Genomic DNA, 24426 nt, shown 5'->3' on the forward strand with positions numbered 1-24426 from the left:
ACCAAATATGTAGGCTGGAGGGGACATTTAGAAACTGTGTTTGACCCCTGGATTTCAGGGTGTGTGCGGGGGAGATTAGAATCCCTTGTGAGCTCTTAACATAGACTGGTCCTCACTACCCACCCTTCAGCATGGAAATGTGAAGTTTAAAGTTGTCACAAGACAACGGGAAGGGACCAGCACAGGGAGGAAAAAGAAGGAATGTTTCCCTAAAGCATGGGGCTCCCTCCTTTCTGAAGATGAGCTTCCAGAGGATCCTGACTCTGGAGACTGGGGGTCAGTGATGTTTTACGGCCCCCGAGGGAAGGCCCACCCTGGTTTCCCTAGCACATCATTCAAGTGTCTGTGTTCTGAGTGAGTTGAAAGGGGGAGCTGGGTTGTAAAGTGTGGTTTTAGGGGAGAATAGGTATTTATTCATCCTATCTTGGATAGTGCCTAATGTAAAGATAGTTCAGACACATGGTGGAGAAAAATCTTTGATCCATAAGAATGAAGACAGTTTTGTGTTTTATGATAAACATTAAAAAAAAAGACAAATTTGTAGGGCTGCTATTAGAACATGCAATTTTGACTCCTTGATGTACACACAGGCATCATTATGCAGCAGGTTCTCCCACTCGGTGGTTTGTCTTCCTGTGGTTTATTATCCATACAATTGCAAAAACGTTAAATGGAAAGTTCCAGAAATGAACAGTTCACAAGTTTTAAATCGTGCCACTCATCCGGAAGAGCATAATGAAATCTCGTGCTGTCTTTATCTGTATGGACCATCCTGTTGTGCAGCATGTCCACACTGTGTGTGTGACCACCTGTGAGTCATGTAGCTCTCCCAGCTATCAGATCAGCTGTCACAGTGATGTATTCAAGTGACTTGTATTACTTAATGACGCCAAAGTGCAAACTCTTAGTACAGTATATTGTTACAATTGTTCTATTATTAGTTATTCAGCATTTTCCCAAGTCACAAAAACAATATATTATATTTATAATGGGCAAATTTTAGATGGTGCCCACAGTTAGAGGCTCTCAAAGTCCCTCAAAGGCTGTCTGCCAGGCTGGGAGAAACCAGCTGTGTTTGGTCCAGAGATGTGGTACCTCTGAAGAAGGGGGAGCCATGGATGCAGCCCCAGCCAGAGGCTGAAGGCTTAGGAGCCATTGGAGAGTCATTGGTGAGAGGCTGTGTCCCAGGCGGAAGAACCTGGAGTGGATGTCCATGGGCGATGGTAGCAGCAAACACCTATTCCTTCAAAGAGAATCTGACATGTGCGTGTGTGAGCATCCCCTCCTTTGCTCTTTGTTCTAACTGAGCCCCCAGCCCTTAGATGGTGCTACTCACATTCACGGTGGGCCTTCCCAACTCTGTTTGCTGATCCACATGCCAGTCATGTCTAGAAAGACCCACAGAGACATACCCAGGGATGTACTGCTCAATATAGTTAACAACTAAGATCAACCACCAGTTATTAATCTCTTACTGTGCCTAATTTATAAATTAAAGTTTCACAGATAGGCAATATTTACTTGTCTATTTATTCATTTATTTTTGTGGTGCTGAAGACTGAACCCAGGGCCTTGTGCATGTGAGGCAAGCACTCTACCAACTGAGCTATATCCCCAGCCCGGCATTTATTAATAGGAGAAAATGTAGTAAATATAGGGTTTGTTACTCTTCACCATTTCAGGCATCTACTGGGGGTCTTGGAATGTGCCCTGAAGATAAAGAGGGCCCGATGTGTAGCAAAGTACCCGTTTGTGCAACAAGAAGCAAGGAATAATGTTCTTTCAAAAATTATTTTAGCCCAGACTGCTTTCTTCAAATGTTTCTTCTCAAAAAAGCCCACGTGCCAAGTGGCCAGGGGCCCATCAGCAGCGCTGCTGAAGCCGAGGGCAGACCTACCTGCTGCCTTTCTGAGGGTTGTACCTGACTGCCAGAAGCTCCAGGCGCCTGTGTCAACCAACTTTGGGCTTCTTTTCCTTTCACAGGGTGCTGATGGCAACTCAGCCTTTGGAGAGGACTGACCCTCTTGTTCTCAGTTTCCCACTTAGTGGCTCAGCTGTGTTCTAGTGATGTTCTGGGAGCTGTTCCACTTCCTGCTGTCCCCAGGATGTCAGGCTCCACTCAGCAGCTAGAGAGATGTTCTCATGCCATCCCTGGGGCCACAGCCTCCCCTGGAGCTTAATGAAATGGAGGCTATGCACCTGACCCCAGACCCCTGAATCGGCACTCTGGGGGAGGGCCCGCGCTGCTTTAGCAAGCCCTCTAGCGCATTCTGCTGCACACCCTAGTTTGAGACCCTCTGGTCCCCACCCCCACTGTCATCTCAACCCAGGTTTGCCTGCACTCACCTGCTGATGTCCCCAAGCTGGGCTGTCACCCCTATTCGTCACACATGCTCTGCTTCTCCTGGCTTGTCTCATCCTGGTCCTTTCTGGAGACTCCCCACAGCACAGGGTCTTGCTTCCATTTATAACCTGTCTGAAAGGGTCTGTGCCCAGGGGCTCCTTCTCTAGCCTCAGGGCATCTTACTTCCATCTCTAATGGATTGTGTCTTCCAAAAAGAAACTTTAAAGTGGCAACCTCAGTGCTTGTGGGCACAAAGAGAGTCTCTGCAATGAAATCAAGTTACATGAGGTCACTGCATTAGCGTGGGCTCTAAATCCCATGACTGGTGTACTTATGAAAAGGCCACGTGAAGATACAGACACAGAGGGAAGAACAACACTTACAGGCTGACGCAGAGATCAGAGAGATGCAGCTGCAGCCCAAAGAACACCAGGATTAGGAGCCACTGTCCGAAATCAGAAGAGGCAGGAGTCCAGTGGGAGTCTCAGAGGGAGCCAGGCCCCGTGACCCTGAATACTGGAAGCCTGGCCTCCAGAACTCGGAGAACATGTGTGTTGTTTTAAGCCATCTGTTTATGGTACTTTGTTATGACAGCCCTAGTAAACGGATACACAGCCCTTCCTGACTGTGGTGTTCCCAGAAGGCGGTGGGGGTCTTGTCCAAGGAGCCTGGTTCTAAGCACAGCCCCAACCCACGGGGGCAAGCAGCAGCTTTCTTTCTGCCTTTCCTTAGGCCAGGATTGCTGGGCCATATGCACAGTCTCTGCTGTAGGCAGGAAGGGCTGCCGCTCTGAAGACAGTCTTGGCTATGGACTAACTCTGGGCCTTTGGGCAGTTCTGTATTTTGGGGCAAGAATCTCATTTTCTTCACCCTTAAAAGGGGGGTAACAGTAATACCTACCTCAAAGGGTTTTATAGGAACGAATACATGGGCACCACACCATGTCAGGTGAGGCATGGGACAGCAGAACACGTCCATGTAGCCACAGATCCCTCTACACGTAGAGCCATGCATGCCCTTCCCCCGCATGGAGAGGTTCTCAGGATGGTCGTTCATGATGACTCTGCAGTGGCTGGTGGGGTGCTTGCTACTGACTTGATAAGGACATGAGGAGCATTTCTCTTTTACCAAGAAATAGCACCAACCCTGAGTGATGAACCCAGTCCTTGGAGGCCAAGTTCCATAGATACTTTCTCAAACAGGGCTTTGAAAGGGGCCTGGCTCCTCCCAGCCGACCTGATGGCAGGTCCAGCCAAACCTGGCCTACAGCACCTGTGTGGGGGAGGGGTGTAGAAGGACTGCCAGGGGGTTGAGGGTGCTCGCCCTGGGGGTGTGCTGTGGAGCACTCCTCTGGTTGGCCAATGGGACCCCAAATTGAGGAATCTAAAGTAAACAAAACACAACCTGGGTTAGAATCGTGAACCTTGTCAGTGTGGTCCCTGACAGAGGGCACTTAGCACTGAGCTACCGCACACAACCCTTTGCACACAATGACAAGCCTCCTCCAGGTCATGCGGTCACATGGCCACTTGCTTTGTGTTTGGACTTTTTCTCAAGTGGAGGATCATTCTGGAAAAGACTAGAATAGTGTGCCTGGCCTCTGGCTTGCTCACCTGTGTGCAGGTGGACCGACTGGGTGGTGTAGGTACCAGGCATCACAGTTGTGTTTCCCGCCATAGCCATTTTCTGCCTCAAGAATGTGGGGGCTGGTCTCTCCACTGCCCTGTGGGGATCCAGCTCCTCAAAAATGCTTCTTCTAAAAGATGGCCTTGAACATAATAGGCTCACTTTGCACCTTGCGACTGTTGCAAACTGATTCAGGTCACAGTGGATGGCCACCAGGTGAGGCGAAGGTCAGCTGGCTCCACCTGGGAGCCCACTTCCAGGTTCAAAACCCCCACATGGCAAGGAGATTACCATGCCCTCAAAACTAGTCATAATTAAGAGGGAAAACAGAGGAGAATGCTTGGAAGCTCTGGCGGGTCAGCCACGCCAAGTTACTCTGGACTGGATTCACGGTTCTCAAGTGACTTTGCAGCTTTCTAAAGGTCTGGTTCTGAGCTTGCTGGTGCCAGAAGCTAAATCCTGGGTTCAGGGCCCATCACCGTTTTTGGCCCATGGAGGCTCCTCTTCTGCGTGGAAGTTTGCTCCCTTGCATGTGGGTCCCCTGCCCCCAGCTGGCAGCGCGGCCTCCTGCCATGTTGCCAGGTACCATGCTCTGGGTGCGCTTTGCTTAGTAGTTTTGGTTCCGTGGCATGTGCACAAACTTTGGGCTGTTTTCAGGACTGACTTGAGTCGCTGTGAACATGCTGGTTTGTTGCCTCAGCTGCTCAGCTCTCCATTTTAGCAGTCCAGGCCGCAGAGTGGACGCAGGCGGGCCCTGCTGCCGGCAGAACGCCTTGGGGAGCATCCTCATGGGAGGCAGGCCCTGTCCTTAGTCAGCTTTTCTGCTGCTGTGACTAAACGACCCGACCAGAACAACTATAAAGGAAGAAAGGTTTATTTAGGGGCTCACGGTTTCAGAGGTCTCAGTCTATAGAAGGCCAGCTCCATTCCTTGGGGCTTGAGGTGAAGTAGATCATGGCAGAAGAATGTGGCAGAGGGAAGCAGCTCACATGATGATCAGGAAGCAGAGAGAGACTCCACTCTCTAGAAACAAAATGTATACCTTACATCATCTCACACATGAGCTTTTGGAGGATACCCTGGCACGCTGACATCCTAATTCTCTGGATGTGGCCTAGAGTGGGAGTTCTGCATTGCAGGTGTGCCCATGTAGGCTCTACCTGGCCAGGTATGCAGACAGCCCCAGCAGCAGGTGAGGGCAGGGAGCCCTGAGGCCCAGCCTCTCTTCCAGTCCAGTAGTTGCACAGCACACTACACTGCTGCTCTGATCTGTGTCCCTACGATCTCTGTTTCAGCAGGACTTCTGAGCATTGAAGGCAAGCACCCCTCATGTGGAGTTTGGGACAGGCCTTGGCATTGGCCCGGGAGGGTGCTTGCTATTGCTCTGTCCCTGATATAAATGACATCTTAATCACTGACATAGCACTTTGTTATTTCTGATCTTGGTTTACAGTCATGTCACTTGACACTGGGGATATGTTCTGAGCACTGGGCCACTGGGCCACTTTGTCACTGTGTGAACATCACAGTATCCTGGCGCAGACTTAGATGGTGTAAGGTGATAGCTCCGTGTGTCTTCTTGATGTGATCGAGAGATGCATAAGCAGGAGTCGTGGAGGCTGTGGCTGTGACACGGCCAACTTTCATGAGTGGGAGCAGCACATTCTGAGATGATGAAGCACAGCAGGCACTAAACCAGCAGGTTGGGCATCCCCACCACGTGCTGCCAAGGAGCGGGTCTGTCACACCACGTCACCACAAACACCTGGGTACCATGTCCCAGTCGGAGGGATTTTTCAGCTCCACCATCACTCTGCAGCACCATCCCTGCATGTGTGATGCTGCTGGCTAGAACGTTGCTACACTGTGCACAACTGCATATAACTTCACTTTTGACCTCCTCCTTTTGTATGTGCGTGCAAGGTGCTGGGAATGGGGCTCGGGGCCCTGTATGTGCTAGGCAAGTGCTCCACCACCAAGCCACACCCCAGCCTTCACTATTTACCTGCTAATGGGTCCCATCTGTCTGCCACGCACTCTGTCCATTTCTACTGTCCCACCTTGGCTCACGGTCCTGCCCCTCACCTGCCCCCCACCTAGCCTTCTACTCTATCCACACCCCCTCTGGACACCTCTAGCATCACTCCAGCATCACTCCTGCATGCTCCAGCAAGAGGATCTATTCAAAGTTCTTCTTTCTAGGCCATGGCTTTCCTTTTCATCAGGACACAATCCCTCCCACCTGGTCAGCCTCTCCCCACCTGCCAGCTCCAGACCTTCTGGCCACTGGCCCCACTGCGGCTCCTCGGGGACATCAGCCCTGTTCCTTCAGTGTGGAATGGTTTACCAGCTGCCCCAGCCCCAAAATCAACTCCTTAGAGTTCAACTCCATTGGCACCTCCCTGGTCCCTGCCCTAATCAATCCTCTGGTTATCCCTTCATGGCCTATGGCCAGCCACAGTCAGCTCTGCAGTGGCCATTCTGGCCTTCCCTAGATGGAAGGGCAGGTGGTACTGCTCTGCCCGCTGTAGTTCCTGCACCTGGCACAGTGCTTGGAGTAGGGGGCACAGTGCTTGGAGTAAGGTGTACACTGGTAAACCCTGGGGTGCACGGAGTATTTTGAATAAGGGCAAAGAGATACCCAGTCCTAAAGCCAAGGAGCATGAGACACCATGTGCAGACAAAGGGCCCTGCCTGGCACCAAGTCCTCGCAAGCCCCAGGAACTTGTAACTCTGAGGAAGGGAGGGGAGGCCTTTGGGGGAGATAAAAGGACTGCATCTGGATAAAGTAGAATCAAAAAATACAAAAATCCTATTTTGGATGAAATGTGGACACTTTTAAGAGTGCTAAATCAAATCAGCCAAGAAAATAGCTTTTCAAAAGGACATAGAGTTCGATCCTCAGCACCACATTAAAAAAATAACAAAAGGTGTTGTGTCCATCTACAATTTAAAAAAGACAGACTCCATACTGCCTTGGCCCAGGTTAACCCAGTTGCTTCTTTCCCTACAAAGAATAGTCCCAGAGACTCCACTTTGCCTCCATAGGTTTCAAAAGAACTGCCAAGCTACATGATATCTTCAGTTCTCTTTCCAATATGAACAACTATCTTGAGAATGAGAGACACTGGTGAGCAGCCTTGTGTGCAGTAAGTCTGGGCTGACTCCTCCCATCCCATGCACCTTCCCTGGGGAACCGCGTCCCACCCCAGCCCCACGCCACCCCACCAGATCTGCCTGCTTTTACATACCCTGCATCCTCCCGCACATTCTCATGCATAAGCGACCCCACACCAGAGAAAAACTGTCCAATGTCTCCAGCAGCACAGTCTCACTCCCAGCTGGAACAGGAGGGTAGCGCCCCTCTCGTGCAGGGACAAGGCAGGGCTGGGAAAGCCTGGGTGTGCAGCAAGCTTCTGGGGCCCAGGAGCTGAGGACAAGCCTGAGAACTGCCAGCTGTGAGCACTGGTGCATGTGGGACCAGTGTGGCTGGGCATCAGGCTCAAACCCACTGTTCTGGGTTCTTCCCCTGTGGTGGGCGCTAAAGGCACTGGACCTTAGGCATCTTCCCAGCAGAGGCCCTGCGGCTTGGTCCAGCAGCTTCCCTGCAGGTCTGCCCTGCTCATGGGGTGTTGCAGGGGCAGACAAAGTAAAGCAACCCAAGGGGAGTCTCTCACTGCTCCTCCTATCCCCAGGCTTGGACCACTCAGGTGTCCAGCACGGTTCTCCTAGTGTCACGGGACCACAGATTTTAATAAAAATAGAGACCACACATTGACCTACTCTGGCCGACGTTTATGCCTCATCCCACCGGTCACAACACCCTGTGTACTGTGGCTATTCAATGCAGCTCCCATGGGCTTGGGATCCAGTTCCAAGTCCTCATTAAAAAGTGAGGCTCCAAGGGCTGGGGTTGTGGCCCAGAGGTAGAGCGCTCGCCTAGCATGCATGAGGCGCTGGCTTCGATCCTCAGCTACCACAAATAAATATATTGTGTCCACCTATAACTAAAAAATAAATTAAAAATAAAAGCCTCAAAGGCCCTTTCCAGCCTCACGATCTCAAGTGCTACCTTGCCCTCCGTACCCATGCCTGGCATTCTCCAGCCTCCTTATCCAGGTGCCAGCCCAGTCCTCCCTCCCTCCCCTGCTTGGCTATGGCCAGCCAGATGCTTCCTGAGCGCACCCGCTGCACCAGGCAGGGTCTTGCCCCACTCATCAGCCACACTGCCAGCCTGGCCTGCTGCTATCCACCTGCCTGTGTCCACTCTAGCTGCAGGCCTACTAGGGAAGGCTGACAGGAGGCTTGGTTTCTCTGCATCTCCTCAGTGCCTGGCACAGCGGGGGGATTGGAGCGAGTGAAGGGACTAGAACGTGTGTTTTGTGAACCAAGGTCAGTGCTTCACCTCATACCAACATGAGTGAAAATGGGAATGAGCCCAGGCACCCTGCTCTAGTGCCCAGCTCTTAGGTCCTGTCCTCCCTCCCAGTAACTGCAGTGATATACATACACGTTTGAATATTTTATATGTGAATAGCTGCCAATGAACCTTATCCCTCCCTTCTCTACAGTTTCCCAGTGTTTTAAAACAATCTTTAGGTAGAAGTCATGATACTTGTTCTATTTATAAGACAACCTTGTTTGGTTATTGTGTTCCTGGGTCAGATTTTAAAAAAAAAGAAACTGATGTTTACAGAATCTAATTTAATCAAGACTGGATGAAATAACTGCAGCTCCATGGAGCACAGAGTTTCCTTCTATAGAAAAAAAAACACTTAGCTGAATAACCACTTTGCTCTCTTAAATAAAAAATAATGGAAGATAATATAGGTTTTAAGTAGCTGAAACTGCCACAACAATATGGGGATGGGTACTACCAAAAAGTTGGCATTAGACTCAATATTCAGAAGTTTAAAAAGGCTAAAGATGCATTTCAAAAGCTCAGACACTTACCTGCCTGTAAGAACAGTGCCTAGCAGCTTTCTGTGGCTATGAAAAATGCCCGAGATGATCACCTTATGGAGAAGGAAGGTTTATTTGGGCTCATGGTTTGGAAGATTCTAGTCTATGATCCACTGGCCCTGTTGCTTTATAGCCTGTGCTGGGGCAGCACATCATAGTAGGAATGAGAATGGCCAGGGAGCAGAGAGGAAGAGAGCCTCCCATAACCAGAAGACCTCCCACTAGGCCCTAATCTCCCAAGGGCACCTCTCTGGGGACCAACCCTTCAATATATGGATCTTTGGGAGACATGCAAGATCCAAACTACAGCAGAGACATAGTCACATGAGGCCATTCCTAGTGTTGTCCAGGCCATCTCGCCCCCAGCCATGGACCTTCCTTGCCCACAGGTGTCCTTGCCTTCCTTTAGGAGGTGCTTGAAGGCTTCTCCTAAGTGGCTCCTAGACTACCCATCTCTTCACCTGTCACCTCCTGAAAACATGTCCTTACACGTTTACTGTGTCCATGTGACTGAGATTGGCACGAGGGAGAGTCCTAGTCTTTCTGTGGCCCCAGCAGCCCGGACAGGGAGCTCTAACTATCAGGGGGTGGAGGAATTCATCACAGCTCCCTGTACCCGTCAGCGCCTGTCTAGCTGCTCTTACAAAGCCAGCTTCCAGATGAACACACTGTGTCCCTTTTCTGCCTCTTACTGTGTGAGTGTCAAACTAGCAAACTGAGTAACAAAAACAGTTTGTAAAAAAATTCAGCAATAAAAATGTTTTCTTCAGGTATAACTGTCACCATCTGCACGCCATGCCACCCTGAGAGTGCAGTTCTTGGTCATGAGGCTCAGTGGAGCCCCCACAATGCTAAGATGATTTCTGTATTTCAGGTGGATCCACGGAGGGGCTATCACATCAACCTGGTGTTTAGCACAGAGTCCTACCACCTGCAGGTAAGCGGCCAGATCAGTGAAGGGCCCTGCTGGCGACTCCTGTGAACAGCCTGGGAGCTCTGTGCCACTTTCCTCCTGCCTTATTATAAAGACGACAAATAATGAAGAACAGGGCCAAGCAGGAGGGAAGGATCCAACTATTTCAACTTCACGGCCCTATACACGCACATCAGATCACGCTGCTCACTCCCCCTTCCCTGGGACCCCCTCCCACACCTCAGAGCCCTGGGGATGACTCACTCTAAACATCAACTTGTCCTTTTTTGTAGTGTTTGCTGGTGACATTTCTGGTTGCCAGGCCGGCAGAGCCTGAGGCCGATTCCAGGATTTACGCAGAGGCATCCTATGAAACACGGTGGTCCCTGCGTGCGACAGGCACTAGCCTGCTGCAGTTCCCACCAAGCAGCTAACATTTGCCAAGTTTCCTCTGCCCTGTTTTCAGGAAGAGAGTAAACAGAAAATTTAAGTGGAGATTAGAGCCAGATGAACTTCATGTGCTGGGCAGGCTGGGAGGCAGCAAGGGACATGGGGGAGACCAGCCCTGACTTCTCCAGTGGTGCTCTGAGCCAGGCAGCCTGGGAAGGACAGGCAGTGCCTGGCATCAAAGTATCACAGGGAGGCAGAGCTTCAGAGTGAAGGCATGATTCTGTACTCCAGGCTTCTGGATGAAGGCTCACCAGAATCAAGTATGCCCTGACTTTATTGACCGCAGGACTCAAACTGTACAAGGATTAGGAGGAAGCATGTGAGCTCTCTATTGCAAACTGGTTAAAGCTGAAGGGAAACCATTTACTAGATTACAAGGAGCAATAGCATGCCACCACTGCACCCTGTGGGTGCACCAAGGGGAGAGGTCTTCCATCTTCACCAGGTGCTTTGTTCCCTGAAGGTTTGTGTGTGTGTGGGGGGGGGGGTGAACAAAGCAAAGGAGGAAAAGCAATGCCTATTCTTTTTCTCCTTCCTAAAAGGACAACAGAGGAGCCTCAGAGAGCCCTGTGGCACCTATCACACCCTCCTCCTGAAAGCCCTGCACTACCTTCTCTGTCTGCACCTGTAATTAGCATCTTAATGCACCCAAGATGCTCTCTCAAAGCTGGTACTCACAGGGGAAAGCAGCCCACTGGAAAGCCCACCATGATGTTTTGAGTTGGTTCTGGAAATAGGCTTTCTTAGCAGATCCACTTCTGATCTTCCTGTGGGCTTTGTTTTGGTGGTGGTTTTAACTGGGATTCCTTCCTGTTTAAACTGTAGAATTGAAGAAGTCATTGCATCCACTTTTTAAGGAGAGATTCTGACTAGGGGCCCATGGCTGGTATGAGGCCCACAGACTGCCTCAAACTCTAGGCCTGGTGCTGACGGTATGATCAAGTGCATTTTCTGGGAACAGGGTCCCTGGCTTTTATTATCAGGTTAAGGAATCTGTGACCTGAAAGGGTGAAGAATGACTGACTGCCCTAGAAATGAATCATACCTAATGTTTAACTGAAACTGTGATGTCTCTGAGCTGGATAATTGAGGGTGCTCCCAGGACACCCAGTAATCTCCACTTACCCATGAATGTGGATCAGCGCAGTCCAGGCAATTGGTCAGCCCAGGCAGAGGACCTATGCCTCCACCTCTGGACTAGATCTAGAGCAGCACAGAGGGGTTAGTTCAACCTCAGTAAGTTGAACTAAATTAGAAGTGCCCTCAAATCCTGGCTTACCACTTACTAGCTGGGAGACACAGAAGACTTCTCTTTAAAATTTAGTATCTTAGTCTTTAAAACTAGAATGAAAGGAGCTAATTCATAAGACAGCATGATGTTTTTTGTTCAGAGGAACAGTCTCAACATCCAGCTAAGCATTACGCTGGTCCACAGAAGAGGGCAAGGTATTTGCTACCCTACAGCTGGGCCAAGCAGCGCTCCACAGACAGCACTAGGCCAAAATTATTATAAAGATGTCAAGTTTAGATGAATGCAAATATGAAAGTTCACTTTCTGCAAAGCCAGGGTGCTCCTGGTGTCACGAGGAGTTGTCAGTCTGGTGAGGGTGGGGCGGTAAGTGACCATCCTGCTTAATGCCACCATCTCTACTTCAGGACGGTAAGCCACGCTTGGGGAAATGTTTTGCTCGAGTGTTTTTCCAGAATCAGAAACCCAGGCCAGCCATCACCATGACCTGCACAGGGCTCAGTGAGAAAAACAGAACACTACAAGAGGATCACCTGCTGTACGAGCAGCTGAAGCAAATGAAGAATGCCTTGACCGTGGGCGGCATACCTGGTATGAACCAGCCTCTGCTGTCCAGTGTTCCCGACTGTGTAGTCACTGAATCTTAGAGAGCGCTCTTTTAAATGTATCCCTAAAGTGACTCTTCAACTGAGCTCCAGATCATGACACGCCTCCTCAATTAGAATTCTGAGGTATCTTTTTCTGTTCTTCATCTCAATACAACAGAGTAACTACTCCAGAAGCTGGGAGGCCTCCGCCCACTAGCTCCTGTGAAGCAGGGCCCAGGAAGAGCTGAGCCCCAGGTAGGGGGTAAAGGAATCTTTTCCACAGAATGTGACCTGGGGTGGTTTTCAGGGTATAGTTCAGAACTTGAGGGGCCCTTCCAGAGATCTTTGGTGGCAGCCTTGGAAACTAGGTGAGAAGCCACCCTCCTGTCTCCTCTCTGCCCTGTGCAGCAGGCAGGCGAGTGGCTGTCTCTGGGGTGCTGGATGAAGCTCTGATTATTTCATTTCAGGGCAGTGGCTAATGGCAGTGGTGCCGTCTCTAATGGCTGAGCCCCGCTCTCCACAGTGACTCAGCTGAAGCGGAGCAGAGCTCATTTGTCCAAGTACTCAGTGTGTGGGCAGCAGCTGAGACTTGGCACTTACTGGCAAATCCAATTTCTAAAACCACGAAAGTTGTCTCTGGACTCACACTTGGGCATCAAGCTTGCCATCTGACCCCTACTCCCTACCACACACACCCTCCCCCTTGATTTGCTCATTTGCCCAGACACCCCAGGCTGGCTCCAGAGGACTGCAGGCTCCAGGCCCAAGGTGTCTGTCCCCATTGGCTGGCTGGTACTGACCAGATGCTCTTGAGAGCTAGATGTGGAACACTGCTTGTGTTCTGAGATTCAGAGCCATGGATGATTCTCACACAATAGTTTCCTGACAATGTGGATTGAATGCTGTGTCAAAAAATTATGAGGAGCAATTCCAAACCCAAGAATGTGTTTCTACTAGGTGTCCCTGAAATAACTGAGCTAATGACTAACATTTAGCACTTAGTTGTTAAGGGATATTTTCCCATTCAGTTTGGGAAACGGGGCTTATCTGGTTTCCTTAAGACACAAATTCAAAAATTATACAGGCCTTTTTCTTTGAATATTTGCACAGGATCACTAGATTTGGGTTACTTTTCAATAGCACATGATATTGGCTCTTGTTCAGTTAGTGAGTCCTGTACACACATAAGAGCTTCCATAACTTTCTAACAATGTGCTACTACGAACCTGCAGGAAAATCCTAAGAAGGCGCCTGCTCATCAACAGTACTTGCAAGCTCTGCACTCTGCTATGTATAGCCTGCCCATGGACCTACAATTATCTACTTTAAAACCACAAAGGTTAGATAAAGTGAATAAAGAGTATGGTGATATCCCTGGAATGTCTAGTTCAGACCCTAGCAGATTCTGTTCAGTATTAATCAGTCCATGATACTGGGCTACTGTGCATAATTTTTAACTATGAGGATCTAACTTTGCTCCACATTGTTTTTCCCTTTAAAAGGCAGTTATCTTATTTTTATTATAAGTGAAATTGTCACTTTCTCTAACGAATGGGTAGACTCCCCATAGGTGATTCCAAGCACACAGGAAGAACCTACAGAGCCAAAGCCCCTCTGTGTGGGGAGCTTCTCCACATCCTCGCTGGCCCCAGTGTCCAGTGAGACTTCTCTATCTCCAAGGGGAATGGATGTGATGTCCCCAATCTAAATTCATAGCATTGTAAGATGAACCTGAGAGGGTGAGCTGTGAGGGGGAGGTATCAGTCAACGAAGATGAGGGGGAAGGGACCTTAATAAAGCAAGGGAACAGCATCACCAACAGTGCGGTCCTGAAATCCCAGTGGGTCAGCCACTCAGCATGGGGCGAACAGAAGTCCCTTCATGAAGGTGCGTGGAAGCACCGTCTAGAACTTCCTTTCTGCAACAGCCTTCATCAGGTCACATCACAGATCCCTGGCATCTGGAATTCCCTTCTGCTGGCTTAGCCTGAGATGCCTGCGAATCCAGACACCCCATCTTGGTCTCTCCCAGTTCTCTACTTTAATTGATAAATTCTTGATTCCAATTTTTCTGCTGCTTCCGTGACTGTGCCCATCAATATCCTCCTTATCTCTGAAGCCTCCTTGAAGCAATGCCAAGACTGACCAAGGGCTTCACCTCCTTCCACACACACTGCCTCTTCCTGGCCAGTTTCTGAGCTATGTACATAACAGAAGCTGCTCTCCCTTGGGTCGCTGGAGACCACCAGATCACCAAACCAGTGGGCATCCTTCTCCTTGATCTAGCTGTGGCATTTTATGTCATCTACTCCCACAGCTCATCTCACGCTGTATTTAATAAGCCTAACACTCAGCTTGTTTCCACCCAGAAGGTTTGCACTTTTGGTCATTTATTTGAATATTACTCCTTTCCTGGAGTTTGGCGACTGGACTCTTTGGTCACCTTTTAACATTTAATACCTGGCCACCATTTCTGATAAAGCCTACCTCCAAGAAGTACCCTGGACCCACCATCAGCATCCTTCATGCCCACAGGGCTTCCTCCAGGACCACAGCAGGAGCCTCCTGTCCAGTCTGTAGATTTCAGTCACCCCTATCTGTCCTGTGACAGAACCAAGTCATCATCCCATGCCTACAACTCAGTGCACACCCCTGGTACTGCATGTGCGGTCAGCACGTTTTATATTCTTGACCCTGCCCATGCCCTCCTAGCTCGGGGTACTCACTAGCTTGTGCTCTTCCCACCCACATAGGTGACAGGAATCCACAGCCTGGTGAAATCTCATTTCTGTGAAGCCTCCCCCAAACCTCTCCAGTCCAGAGAAACTTCCCTCAGAGCGCTGCTCCTGCCTGTCTTAAGGAATACATGACTGCATCTCTGTGCCACCTGAGTGGAGGCAGAGACCCATCTTGTCTCACACAAAGATAAAAGGAGTAATCCTGGAGTTGCCTATCATTTTAAGACAGCCAAGCCAAGGACTGTCAATAAATGGAATTTATACAAAAATTATTCAGCCAAGAAGAATGAGTTTCCAAATCAGCTTATAGGCATCCCTCACAGATTGTGCTATGACTGTCTTAATAGACTGTCTCCACATACAATGATGATTCATGAAAGTTATCTTCTAAGTTACTGAGATTTGAGTTTCTAAAAGTCATGAAAGGTAATAATTGTTTTAGTCAGCTTTTTTGCTGCTCTGACTTAAAGACCCATCCAGCACAATTGTAGAGGAAGAAGAGTTTATTTGGGGGCTCACAGTTTCAGAGGTCTTAGTTTAGAAGGCCAGCTCCACTCCTCAGGGTTCGAGGTGAGGCTGAATGTCATGGTGGGAGAGGGTGGCACAGGAAAGCAGCTCACATCACAGTGATCAGGAAAACAGATTCCACCTGCCAGATACAAATGTATATACCCAAAGCCACACCTCAGTTCCCACCTCAGCCAGGAACACCCACCACTTCAGCCACCACTCAGTTAATCCCATCAGGGGATCAAATCTCTAATTGGGTTAAGACTCTCACAACCCAATCACTTCTCCTATGAACCTCTGGCATTGTCTCACATGTGAGCTTTTGGGGTACACCTCATGTGCAAACCAAATCAATAATCATAGCAGTCTCATATTAAGTAGGTTTAAAAAATGTCTTCCAAATTATAGATTTTGAGGTGCAAAACAACAATGCCACAGGAAAAACCCATCTGATTTCTTCAAGTGTTCAAAAGAAGTGGCAGAGATGCTGCCAATCACTGATTAGATTTAAAGCCAATGGTAAGAGAAAGCCATTCAGCAGACGAGGAAGCAATGAGTTTGGAAAGACCCAACCACCAGGACATAAGGAGATCACCAGCCTTTTTTGATCTAATGAATAATGCTACTCCCCTAACAGCTTTAGGTCAACTTTCAGCATCATTACAGCCACCGAGTTGTTTCCCAGTGGATGTCCGTGGCTAGGTGAGGCCCAAGTCTCCAAGTCAACACAGATGCCAGCAATCGTAGGTCTGCCCCAAGGTCTTGCTGTGAGAGATGACCTGATACGACCAAATCTGAACCTTAATCATGACTGAAATTCTGAATTTTGTCTAAAAAAATGCCTTAATATGCTTTTCCCCCCCTCTTAGATGATTACGGATATATCGATCCCTCAGTGAGACCAATCTGGGACTTGGCAGTTCTTGGCAGCTCTTACGTGATGTGGGAAAGGACGACCCAGTTTTCATACTACTACCCGTTACAGCTCAGCAGGGTGAAGCAGTGGGTAAGGACTCTGAGGCTCCCTGGCACCCGAGACCCAACAATGCAGTGTCCTTAGACCGAAGTTGTGTGAATCATCTGCATCACATTCACTCAATAGTACATGAATGCCTGCAGCAGGCCAGGTATTATTTAAGGGACTGAAGATGTGACAGTGAGTAGGAACAATGCTGTTGCCCTCACTGAGAAGAATTCAGGAGATAAGACAGTGAACTCATAAGTATGCTTCACATGTGCAAGTGCTACATAAAGAAGGCAGGCAGAGGTTCTGGGTCTTAATAGGAGACTTACTTCAGCCTGAAGTGAGGCTGAGCTGAGCAGAGGACCAAGGGAGCCCAGGGGTTTCAGGCAGAGGTATGGCTGCTGGGATGGAGAGGCAGCGGTGAGTCTGGTAGGGATGGAGTGAGAAGGGGACTGTGCAGGGGACAAGAGCATGGGGAGGGCAGCTGTTCTTGCAAGGCCCTGGAGGTCATTAGAAGAGTCTGGAACTTTGCTCTTTCTCCTATTAGCAGAAGAGTGACACAACCCCATTCATAAAGGACCATTCTGGCCACTACATTGAGGGGCTGTAGGGAGGCCAGAGAGAAGCAAAGACCAGTGCCTACTGCAGTGATGGAGGCGAGGCCAGCGTGCAGTGGAGATGGTGCAGAAGACTGCTGGGATCTGCTCCTGGGCTGGACCTGAGAGTCAGAAAACGATCAGCTTCAGGATGATCTTAGAACTTGGGCCTAATTCTGGAAGGATAGGGTTTACATTTTCTGATTGGGGAAGATTTGGGGGAAATGATCTCAAATTGTGGTATGCTAAATCCTGTAGACAAGTAGAGAGCCTGGGCAGTCACCTAGACCTACAGGTCTGATCGGGGAGGAATGGGCTGGAGTCACGACCATAAAGGGGTATATGAAGCTACAGGGCTGGATGAGATCATGGGCAGTAGGGGAGACAAATCAGCTGCTGAAGGACTGAATCCTGGAGCCTTGTAACCTCTGATCTCAGACAGGAGTAGAGGTTGCCTAGAGACCAGAGGATGGCAGTGGGGTGCTGGCAGGAGGTAGCCGCCATGTGGGAGCCAGCGGCCCTTCAGTGCCAGCTGGTTCTGTCTCCTCACTGAGGGGCAGTTGTCAGCTGAGAGCAGCCCAGAGGAGGTACTGAGAGTGTTGAGGCACTATGAGCCCCTCAGGTCCTGCAAGGCTTGGATTCAGAGGACCAGTTTCTTCTGGGTGGGCATGGGTGCAAAGGGAGCCCAGCACTGAATTTAACGATGCTGGGATCTTCGTCAGGCAAGTGTGATACGGCAGAAGGCATGTATCCACAGAAAACAAAACCAACTTCCCTGAGAGGCAGGTGGAACTAATCGGAAGTACCAATTCTTAAAATTCTTCTTCTTTTTTTTTTTTTTTTAGGGGCCTGGGGATATAGTTCAGAGATAGAGTGCCTACATAGCTTGTGCAAAAGACCCTGGACACTATCCCCAGCATTATAAAAAAGTTAAAATAGTTCTCAATAATTGCTAAAAAATGAACTTTGACTTTTAACTCACATCATATACCAAAATTAAAATTCATTTTTTCATGGATTTATCCCTGGATAAGTCATCAATGAGTTCTCTGAGTACTAAGATTTGGCCAGCATGAGTCAGCATTTCAGCATCTGGAAGTTTGGTGTGCCTTCTGAAGGCCACTTTTATTTTCAACCACTGAGCCACATCCCCAGCCCTGTTTTGTATTTTATTAGAAACAGGTTCTCACTGAGTTGCTTAGTGCCTCTCCATTGTTGCTGAGGCTGGTTTTGAACTCACAATTCTCTTGCCTCAGCCTCCCCAGAGGCTGGGATTATAGGTGTGTGCCACCACAACCAGCTAAAAGGCCACTTTTAACGGCCCTTCTTTACTTACTTTTTCTTCTCCTTACAGAGTGATTTTTAATAGAAATCACCATCTAGTTGATTCTATGCGACTACTCAGGATACAGTGTTAGTTAGATGTAAGTCTGACTCACTGCAAGTGCGACAGTAGAGACATACATGAAAACTACACTATTAAAAAGAAAAATAATGAGGGAGAATGGTTACTAGGAATTTTAGATTTTTTTTTAAACCCTGTGAGGTTTGAATTTTAGATAAATATTTGAGTAGACAACTGACCTGGTCACCCAAGGCAAATCACTTCATCTCTCAGGTTCTACAATGAGGACTAACAAAGTGATTGAAGCCCTTAACATCAACCTAACCTCACGAGGCAGTGTGAAGTTGGTGTCCAGTTAGATGGGCATTTCATCTTAGAGTTCTTTTAGGAGTTCTCTTAATGAGAAGTACTGTCCACACACATCTACAGATTTTCAAATTCTGCTGTTCAGTGGCCACCAAGAATTTCCATATCTTTCAGCAAAAGCAGCAACATAAATAAGAAGCAAAACAAGCAATGTTTTTAAAAGCTCTAAGAAAGGTTCTGGGGGATAGAAACAGGGCAGGTAAAGCCAAAATGTAGAGGCCAGAAGTGACTAGAGGTACTCAAAACAGCACAAGAACTCTCCCCATGGGGTCATCGTCTTTATACTGGGGGTTAAACTCACCTTTCAATACAACTGTGCAAGGGCATGACAAGTTATAAATGCACAACCCAGGTGAACAAGGCCTCAGTGAGAAAAGAAAGGAAGAATTCAAAAGACAGCTATAAAATGAGACCCACCTCACTAAAAATTATATCTTTAGAACTGAAGAATCCATGTTGTCCCTATACCACAAGGACTGTGTCAAGGACAAGGGAGACGCACTGGCTGGGAGACAGGGGGACTTCCCACGCACTCAGCCTTGACCTCATGCCTCCTAAGCTGCTCCACTGGCGCCAGATTGTGTAAGCATCCAACCATATAACCAGCAGCATGTGGCTGCCACCAGTGTGACTCTCCAGAAGCCACAGGCATGTTACAGCAACATCCCATCCACTAACCTGGTCTGCTGAGAAAGCTACTTGTGATGGCTGATCTGAACTTCAGCCTCCTCCCTATCAGATGGGAGGTGGAGGGGGCAAACACCACATCCAGGCTGCTTCCAGGAAGATCAGAGTGCTGAGTGATTAAAAAATACCACACTAAATCACCATCAATTTGGACTACAAGGATTTGGACAGAAGCCAAAGAGATTGTTCTGAATAATATTAAAAATAATGACTTCTTGGCAGAGCTTGACCGAGCAGGGGTGGTCCCATCCTGGGGTGCTCTGTGCTCTGCTATACTGGAAGTGCAATGTCCTCCCTGTAGTTCTCCAGGGGCCCTGCTCTGTAGATTGGGTCAAGGGTGCTTCCTCCTACAGTGTAAAGGGTGTCCCAACAACTGCGTCAAGGAATTCTCAATCAAACGCACAGGGCTTCCAAGCATCATCACCTTTTAGACTTCATCATAGACTGAGTGCCACTGAGTCAACAGCAGGATGGTGAGTCAGACAGAGTGCAGGGCTAGCATTTGTTCTAAGACCTGTCTCTTTTTTGCCTAGGATCTGGAGACTGCCACGATTTCCTTCAGAAATGCTACTTTCAAAAGCAAAACAGATACTGTCCTGAACAAACACTCTAAGTTTCTAAGCAAAACCAATTTTTAAATTATAAAAAAACACAGTGAACAGACCTTGTGCAGACAGCACAAAAGCCCAATATATTACATGGACAGCAGCTGGTGTGAAACATCCCAGGAGAGAGCCACTTCCTTCCAAGGTCAAGACAGTCTCCAAATGAAGGTCAAACAAGGCTAAATATACCCCCAAAGAAATACCACCAGCCTGACAGTCATCTGCTGGTGTATGTGGGGAACGGTTTCCAGGCCCTCACCACATACCAAATACCATGATGTTAAGTTATTTATATAAAATGGCTTGGCATTTGCATATAACCTACATACATAGCCTTGTATACTTTAGTCATGTCTAGATTTCTTTTGGTAGGTAATACAGTGACATGTGAATAGTGTTATACTGTAATGTTTAGAAAATAATGACCAAAAAAAGCCCACATGTGTTCGGTGCAGACACAACTTCAAAAACCATTTTGACCCTTAGTTGGCGCATGCCTGGATACAGAACACCTGGATATGAAGGGCCGACTCTATCTGGAACTTCCTGTAGCTTGTTCTCTCCTGAAAGACATGGAACTTTCTCTGATGAGTTCCCAGACTTGTTGCTCCGTGTCAGACACCTGCTGTGAACACTAGTGGGCACGATGCCAGGCAGGGGAGGAGCCACCACGCAACACAAAGCAGCACTACATGAAAAGCAGTCTACCTGTGATTCACTCAGGCAGGTTCTGCCCTGCAGCACCCTCCACACCTACTCACACTCCTGACTTGGAAAACTCCACCAGTGCAAAATTAACTTTTTGTTTGTTTGTTTTTGCTTTTTCATAGTCTCAATAAAAACCTGGTAGGATACTAAAACTATATTCCAAATTGAAGGTTTTAAGAAATTCTTCCTGTCTTCCATTGTTACTAGTAAAGAAATAAGTACACTTGACATCAAAAAAAGGAAATGTCAAAAAGAAAACAGAAAATTGGCTTGCTTACTAGTAAAATGCATAGAAATCACATAAATAAAAGAGGTGAGGATAAGTGCTTGTCCACTGAGAGGCCCCAATACTCTGGTTTACAAATGGTTCCAGTACGTGACGAAGGTGGTTTGGGAAGAGTCATCTGGGAGGGATGGAGAACCACACAAGAATGTGTGCGCAGTGTCCAGCACAGGACGGGGCACAGAACAGGGTCCCTGGCAGACACTCCAGAAATGCTGGCTGCCTTTCCCTGTGCTGCTGCCTGGGGTGGCAGGGCTGACCCAGCAGCTTACAGTGCACACAGGAGCTGTGCTGCCAAGAGCCAGCCTACCCCACAGACCTCGGCCCTCATCCCAAATTACAGTATCAGAAAGAAAAGTGATAAAGACATCCGACCAGCATTTTGTGCTACTTAGTGATAAAACCAAAGGGAGAACCCACACCTTGATGCACCTTGATACAGAATACAATGAAGGAAATAGGGCTCAAATCTTAAGGCTGCAGAGAGTCAAGGTACCCCTCCAAACCAAGAACATGTGTGTCCAAGCTCCCCATTCTGTTATACTCACTCTGTTTTTTTCCTCCAGAAAACCAGTGATCATGCAATCGACTTCGATTACACTGTCCTGCTGCATGAATTCCCAACACAGGTAAAACACAAGCTTGTACAGAGAAGTATTTCTACCTTAAGTTCTGTGCGGTTTAATATTTTATAACTCTGTGTCCTAGGAAATCATTCCCTGCCATATTCACCTGATCTGGTACCCCGGCAAGCCACTTAAAGTGAAGTACCGGTGTGAAGAGATACAAACCCCAGTTGAAGCTTCTTCTGGAACTGAGGAAGGATCTGCTGTGGCACCAACAGAGTTTAGTAATTTCTAAAAAACAAAAAGCTGATTCTAGACAAAATGACTTTCCTAGCCTAAACAATTACTTTAGTTCTGGAGCCTGTGACTATCAGCAAAAACTCAAATGTATCAGCTGCTGCTCAGCTGGCCTGTGTGGTCTAGCTCTGGGCCATAGGGGCATGCTGAGCTTTGCTCATGCTGGGCACCCACTAGCAGGCTCCTTGGAGTTTCAGCCCTGGAATGTGAAATCCAGGCAATCAGTATCAGTACCTGCTGCAGAGGCTGATAATTATTAAAAAAAAATGGTTTCAACTCTGAATTTGCATTTCTTACTCTTCTTAATATACTGTAACTATTTTATGTCACACAATTGCTCCTATCCTGTATGTCAACAAATAGATTTTCAGTCAAAGAAAACTGTAGGGAAAATAATAACTGTTTAAGGAATTCCACTGTTTTGTTACTTCAAGCAAGTATTCCTTTTTAACTTGGCATCTACTTTTAAATAAATGTTCATAGTTCTAAATAATAAAATGTGTTAAATGTGTTTGCAGAGATTTGTATGCATAGGCAACATTTATGCTAAGCTGAAATTAAATAAAAACCTTAATATTGCTTGATTCAAATTTTAAATAATACCATATCTCACTAGATCAAGTGGCTGCCTGCAAATACACATTAACTCAAAGTATACCAAACATTAACAATCTTCATTTACAAGGACAATCTGGATCCAGAGTTGGCCTAAGTAATTTATAAAAGCAAACAACATGTACCATAATCAAATTCAGTGGAGTACCTGCCCGAGGCAGGAAGAACTGACCCAGGAAATATTACCATCATTGCCTCTATGAATTATTATAATGTAATGGAACACTTCTATCAGTGTCTAGAACCTTAGGCCAGGTTCCTCACTCAATAATTGATTAGGAAGCATCAACCTTAAATTATAACAAAATACATACACAACTTGACTCACAATGGGGTTTTTACACTGAAAACTCCATTGTAAATTGAAAACACCACAGGTTTAAAATGTGTTTAATACACCTAACCCATCAAACACCCTGGCTTAGCAACATTATACCCTGTAGTGCCGGCTCCTGTACCACCCAGCATTTCAAGGGGGTGAGCACATGCTCACTGCCAGCTTGGGGGAAGACCAGAATTCTACATATGGCTTCTCTCCAAGGCATATCACTTTCACACCACTATGAAGTTGAAAAACCCCAAATCGAACCCACTCAGTCAGAGTGGTCTATTAGTCTGCACTATTGGATAACTGGAAAAACTGATAGAAAAGACAAAAAAAGATAAGGACTCTCATAAAGATAAGCGGATCTAATTTATGTGTTTTTCTATTTAAAACCCCAACTTTGCATTTACCTTCCCCAGATCCAACTGTTTTAAAGCGTTCTAAGTACTCTGAAGCACTGTACGCGGTCACTTAAAGGCAACTCAGGCCCTCCCGACCTATGAGATAAAAAAAAGAAGTACTTCTTTGAAAATATAAAAACAGTCTACAATGTTTAATCACACCAAAAATCAAGAGAGAAACTTCTCTAACCAAAGTTCTTTCCCTAAATCATCTTCAAAAGTAGCTCTCAAGAGCATTATTTTGCCAGGTGTGGTCGCGCATGCCTGTAACCCCAGCAGTCAAGGCAGAAGGATTGTGAGTTCAAAGCCAGCCTCAGCAACTTAGTGGGACAAGGCCCTGTCGCTAATTAAAAAAAAAAAAAAAAAAAAAAAAAAAAAAAAAGAGCTGGGGATATGGCTCAGTGATTAAGTGCACTTGGGTCAACCCACGGTAAAAATACAACATCATTATAGCATACTCCATGTCCTGTGATCTTCAACTTCTTTTAGTATCGCATTAGGGACTAGAAAGGGGGAAATTGGTGGTGTGTCGGCTTTCTCCATGTCTTCACTGGCAAAGGGGAATTTCCATTAGTGAGATCAGTCTTGCAAATGTGACCATAATTCACCCAGGGAAGGATTCTAAGGTAACCCTCGAACAGACTCTGCTTTGGTGTAACAATTATGAAGGGGAATCACACAGGCAAACAACAAACACAATTATCTCATTTACAAAACTTATGAAAGCTAAACCAACTAAAAATTTTCTCACTATCATCATTAGACTATTCTTTCTGGCACAAACTCTAAAACTGCTGACTTGATTTTTCTAACTGATTTTACTAGTAACTACAGAGAAAAATTACTGCATTTGGTTTGGCATAAAATGAAAACCTAAGTACCCTAAGCTGTCTTTCCTATGAGTGTGAAGCCCTGATGCCAATGATAATACCATCCAACACCACATTCACTTGTCTGAATTCTTCATAATTTTCAAAAACTTAAAGACATGCAAAATGGAGCCAGGACTTTCCCTGTACTCCACTTTATCCCACTAGGTTTCAGTTTTCCCACCTGAAGCATCAGTCGTTACAAGTGACAACTTGCTAACAAGTTCTTCTGAAAGTTAAGGGAGGCTTTGTATTTTGCACTTGGACACCTACATCTTAATTTATCATGCCCATTTTTCCCAGATTAGAAAATTCTGACTTGTTCTGTGACCTTTCTAGCTTTTGGAGTACAAAAATCATCTCATGCTCTCTGGCACTTATTTGAATGGATAAATGAGTGAATGCTCACCTAAGTTTCCTG

General features: G+C 47.2%; 1 protein-coding gene and 1 long non-coding RNA gene across 2 annotated transcripts in view; both read left to right on the plus strand.

Annotated features, from left to right (window-relative positions):
- Window positions 1-21819, plus strand: part of LOC308653535 (retinoic acid receptor responder protein 1-like) — a 32091-nt gene extending 10272 nt beyond the window's left edge. Inside the window, exons 2-6 of the mRNA XM_081302115.1 lie at window positions 9807-9869; window positions 11952-12135; window positions 16248-16384; window positions 21499-21561; window positions 21641-21819. Coding sequence (XP_081158241.1) covers window positions 9807-9869; window positions 11952-12135; window positions 16248-16384; window positions 21499-21561; window positions 21641-21793 — 600 coding nt within the window. The 3' untranslated portion in view covers window positions 21794-21819. The remainder of the gene's footprint in view (window positions 1-9806; window positions 9870-11951; window positions 12136-16247; window positions 16385-21498; window positions 21562-21640) is intronic.
- Window positions 1-24426, plus strand: part of LOC308652843 — a 1084519-nt gene that overhangs the window by 1009657 nt on the left and 50436 nt on the right. The window lies entirely within an intron of this gene.

Source organism: Spermophilus citellus, assembly GCF_964194105.1.
Source record: "Spermophilus citellus genome assembly, chromosome: 7".
In the NCBI taxonomy this organism is placed as follows: Eukaryota; Metazoa; Chordata; class Mammalia; order Rodentia; family Sciuridae; genus Spermophilus; species Spermophilus citellus.